Source organism: Alosa sapidissima, chromosome 1 (assembly GCF_018492685.1).
Source record: "Alosa sapidissima isolate fAloSap1 chromosome 1, fAloSap1.pri, whole genome shotgun sequence".
Taxonomy (NCBI): domain Eukaryota; kingdom Metazoa; phylum Chordata; class Actinopteri; order Clupeiformes; family Clupeidae; genus Alosa; species Alosa sapidissima.
In genome coordinates, this window is record NC_055957.1 from 23,886,340 (window position 1) to 23,891,339 (window position 5,000).

Here is a 5,000-nt window from a genome sequence, read left to right on the forward strand (position 1 = left end):
AAGGCCTCCCATTAAGGCCACATCAGCCACGGAGAGAAAAGCCGAGCGCTGGTCAGTGGCGCGGCCAATGACGGGGTCTCCTGTGAGAATGTGCCATGTCACCTCCACTTAGGCGCTTGACGGCGACGCACTAATGCCTGTGACCATTTGATGCGTTTTAGAGCTCTCCATTATTCATGCAGGATGTAAACTATCAAAAGGCAACACCACTCCGAGGGGCTCTGCAGACTGTAAGGCACAGTATTTGACCATGTTGTGAGGAAAAGACCAATAAAACTGCCAAGTAATTTATTATAGCTTCCTAACAGTAACAGCCTGATAGACAGATGAAATGAATTGATGTGCTGATTAATTTGTTAACTAATTTACTATCCAGCTCCATGTTTGGCAGTAGTGGGCAGCTCTAGTCCAGGGTGCTTTATAGATGTGTGGACTCCTGGAGCAGCAAGCTGATTGTTTCATCTGTCAGAATGGGTGGATGATTAACGTGGCATCTCTGCTTGTGTCTTTGCAGGCCATTCGCTGTACTCTGGTGAACTGCACATGTGAGTGTTTCCAGCCGGGGAAGATTCACCTACGGACATGTGACCAGTGCAAGCACGGCTGGGTCGCTCATGGTGAGTAAGTGTGTGTGTGTGTCTGTGTGTGTGTGTGTGTGTGTTTGTGTGTGTGTGTGTATGTGCAACATATATGTTTATTCATACAATTTAGCATCCTCATATCTATTATCAATATTATCATCTATCATAATCTTCACAGTTGCAGGAAATACAGCAGTCAAAGGTGTTATGATAACCCTGTGGTGATATAAAATATTCTGTTGAGAGGTGAACTGAGGGGCTGGACAGAGTTTCAGATTTTGGAATTTCTCCATTCTCCTCCTCTTTTTCTCTCTCTTCTCCTTTTATCTCATCCATCCCTCGCTCCTCATGCCTCTGTGAAGTTATGGCTCCTCGTAAAAGTGCCTCTTTAGTCAGTGGACGGCCCTGACTCAGCCCCCGCTCCACCAACCCCTCCTCCAGCCAGCACACCCGAGAGCTGGAGGAACATTCTGGAATTAAATGGCATTATTCATATATAATCTCTGTTACTATTACAAGTACTCTCCATATCGCTACGATATGCTCGGGATCAATATTAAAAAACAAACAATAAAACTAATAAAAATGAAGACAGGTTACAAAAAACACAGAAATACAACTTCACTAATCTGAACGTCTGAATAAAACAGTGAAATGAACACCAGTAAGAATAGAAATAAAGAAAGAAACACCTGTTTGGACAATGAAAAAAGTAACCAGAGAGAGAGAGCATGTGTATGTCTTTATGAGAGAAAGACCTTTAGTGACCGTCACAGGTACCCCCACTGTCTAGTTTCAATCTGTCAGCTAGGCACCCTGCTCCTCTCCTCTCCTCTCCTTTCCTCTCCTCTCATCTCATCTCCTCTTCTCTCTGTTCTCTCCTTCTCTCAGTCGTCTCATCTTATAGCATTGGCAGGCGCTCTGACAAGCACTTCTTCATATTTTATTATGTTCGTGTCTGGCAGGCCCTGTTGTCAGGCAAAAACCCTGTCAGCGGAAAACCTGTCCCAGGATCAGAGGAGACAAAACCAGGTGTCACACAGACCATCAGAGCGGGGGCCGGAGAGCGAGGGATCGAGGCTTATAAAAAGAGAGGGAGGGAGGGAGGGAGAGATAGAGAGGGTGTGGAGGATGGAGGGAAGGGGCAAAAAGAGAGAGGGAGACATCTGGAGACTTGAGGGGGAGAAGATGGGGAACGCACACGGCAGGGAGATGGAGGAACACAGAAAGAGAGAGAAATGGGTGTCAAAAGAAGGACAGGTCAGAGAGGGAGAGAGAGACGGAGGGTGGGATTAGGCTGAAAGTAAGGGAAGACAATTACATTAATGCCAGCACTTTTATCTCATAGATGTGTTATTATCTTGGGGTGCTGAGTGCGCAGTTGCTTCCCAAAGAAAACGTTAGACACAGGGGGAAATTTGATAGTCATTAACTGGAGGTGTGTGTCTATGTGTCTATGTTTCTATGTGTGTGTGTGTGTGTGTGTGTGTGTGTGTGTGTGTGTGTCTGTCTGTCTGTCTGTCTGTCTGTCTGTCTGTCTGTCTGTCTGTCTTTCTACCTTCCTGTTTGTGTCTGTGGGAAGATTAATTTCTGTAGAAATGTCTAAAATCCACCTCTTGCCTCAAGACCAGTTTATTTGTTCCCGGAAGAAAACATTGTGCACAAATATATGTGCGGTCATGCACACTCATTGGGTGATGGTGATGCATTGATTCAGTTTTTTAATTACACCATCTGCACATTTTATGTTTTATCTATTTACATAACAGCAACCAAATACTAATTAATTTTTGCATGCCTCATTGATCATTTTCAAATCAAATTAAATGCTGGGTTAAATCGTTTTGTTTAAATATGTTCAATCTTGTACTTATTTATATCAATAAATGAATAATTTTCCAAAGCCAAATGATGAATGTAAAATGAACTAAAAGCACAAAGTAATATATTTTGCAATAACTGACAACAATATTGATAACAATATATGAATACTACATGTTTTGGATATATTCAAGAAATAATATATTACCCTGCATGTTTTTTATTACTGCTTAACACTTCTTAATTCATAATGTTATTAATGAATTGTAGGAATTATTTTAAAAATAGTGTTAAATGTGTGGTGTGTGTGTGTGTGTGTGTGTGTGTGTGTGTGTGTGTGTTTCTACAGCCCTAGACAAGCTGAGCACTCAGCACCTGTACCACCCGACCCAGGTGGAGATTGTGCAGTCCAACGTGGTGTTTGACATCAGCAGCCTGATGCTGTACGGGACGCAGGCAGTGCCAGTGCGCCTCAAGATCCTGCTGGACCGCCTCTTCAGCGTGCTCAAGCAGGAGGAGGTGCTGCACATCCTGCATGGCCTCGGGTGGACGCTGCGTGACTACGTCAGGGGATACATCCTGCAGGTCAGAAACATACACACGCACACACACACACACACACACACACACACACACGCACACGCACACGCACACGCACACGCACACGCACACACACAACACACGCACACACGCACGCACACACAGACACACACACACACACACACACACACACACACACACATACACACACACACACACACACACACACACACACACACACACACACACACATACACATACACACACACACACACACACAGACACACACATAGGTGCATAGTGCATAGCTGAGTGTCATCATTCAAGGGATACGCATTACAGGTAAGATGTTTGGACATACATACTGTAGATACCCTCAAGACACAAACACACACACACACACACACACACACACTCTGTGTACACACACACACACACACTCTGTGTACACACACACACACACACTGTATCTGGAAGCTGTATATGAAAGCTGTATATGAGGCCCACATAGTTGTGGATGCATTTAATGTATATTTAAATACAAAACATTCTGCCAAGTCATCTTAGAGCTTGACAGTAACTAATCACCTCTAGAACTTAAGACATTAGAGCAATTGTCTGCTATGATACGATATGATTATGGCAAATGACTACAACAAAAACAAATACTTACCCAAGACTCCAGAGACATCCACTGAGGCAAGGCATACAGCAAAGCCTTCCAGAACCAACATACAGCTCTCTTTTGTGTTCTGTCAGCAAGATGTCCCTGTCTCAAGTGAGTGGGAGGGAAAAAAACGAAAAAGAAAAGAGAAAAGGAGGAAAAAAAGTATATTTAAGAAAAAAATGTGGAGAAAAATGTCACGGCAGCAGACTATAAAACCACCACAGCTCATTCCCTCCCTCTCCCCCATTCTAATTGGAATCAGACACGTTTCCTAATCAAAGGTACAGGGCTTTTGGTCTCGCAACAAAACCAAAGTGTTCCTGAATGAATTAGTTAAGAGCAAGCGAACATGTGCTTGTGGTTAGCCTTGTGTGTCCAGCGGCCGTGCCAGAGCGAGGTGGCTGGCTTGCGCTGGGAGGCCCGGAGTAAGTGGAACAGCATGCCGCTTGAAGGCGAAGGCGGTTTTGAGGCCTTGTATGTGGAAAAGGGCTTCTGTGAGTAAACCAGATTTTCTGAACCCATGTATCTAGCCCTTTGCTTCATTCTCTCTCTCTCTCCCTCCCTCCCTCCCTCCTTTCCTCTAACCATGTGGTAGGATTGTGCAAGGTCGTCACGTACTGCCATTCTTTCTCCCTCTCTTTCTCTTTTTAACATCCTACTCTACCCCTCCAACTCATCGTTTTAGACCTTCTCGTTCCAGAACGGTTCCTAGAGTTTAGCCGTTCTTCCGCTGGACAGAGGTGATCAGATGACTGATCAGTGCAGTGATTGAACTCTTCCCTTTCGACTGGCTGGCGGGCTGTGCTGGCGGGTGGTCCTGTTAGGCTCAGGGTAGGCTGTGGCCTCTGAGCCGCACCACATCTCGTCTGAACAGGGTACCATACGCAGACCTCATCAGTCACTTAAGGACAGCGAGTAATTGTTTAAGGTCCTGTTAGGCAATAAACAGCCATGAAATTCAATCGTTTGCCAGCCTTCAGCCATGGCTAGACAGAGTCACTGTATCTGTTATTATATTACTGTTTGATGTGAAACAACATCTAATATCACAGAAGAAACCTATTAATGGCTACACTGACTGTAATATTTATTTACAAAATCAATACAAACAAATGTCTGAGTATTTCAACTGCCCCTGCACCAGTTTTATGAATGATAAAGTATATTTCTGCAACAAATCATCTGCATGTTATTACAATATTATATTACTTTAGGATGGAATGGTATTATAACATAGATATATAGCATATTACTATGTGATAAGCTTTTAAAAAGAAATGTTGAAATTAAATACACAATAATATATATATATAAATTATAAGGTTATATTTTTTTTTTCTTTAGCAGCTGAGGCTGTTTAACACTAAATTTATATATTGTTCTATTGCACA

At 43.3% G+C, this 5,000-nt stretch overlaps 1 protein-coding gene across 6 annotated transcripts in view; it reads left to right on the forward strand.

Moving 5' to 3' along the window:
• bnc2 (basonuclin 2) overlaps nt 1-5,000 on the forward strand; it is a 166,231-nt gene that overhangs the window by 115,321 nt on the left and 45,910 nt on the right. For all 6 annotated transcript variants that reach the window (XM_042104513.1, XM_042104514.1, XM_042104518.1 and 3 more), the window contains 2 exons: nt 515-617; nt 2,752-2,987. In XM_042104513.1, coding sequence (XP_041960447.1) covers nt 515-617; nt 2,752-2,987 — 339 coding nt within the window. The remainder of the gene's footprint in view (nt 1-514; nt 618-2,751; nt 2,988-5,000) is intronic.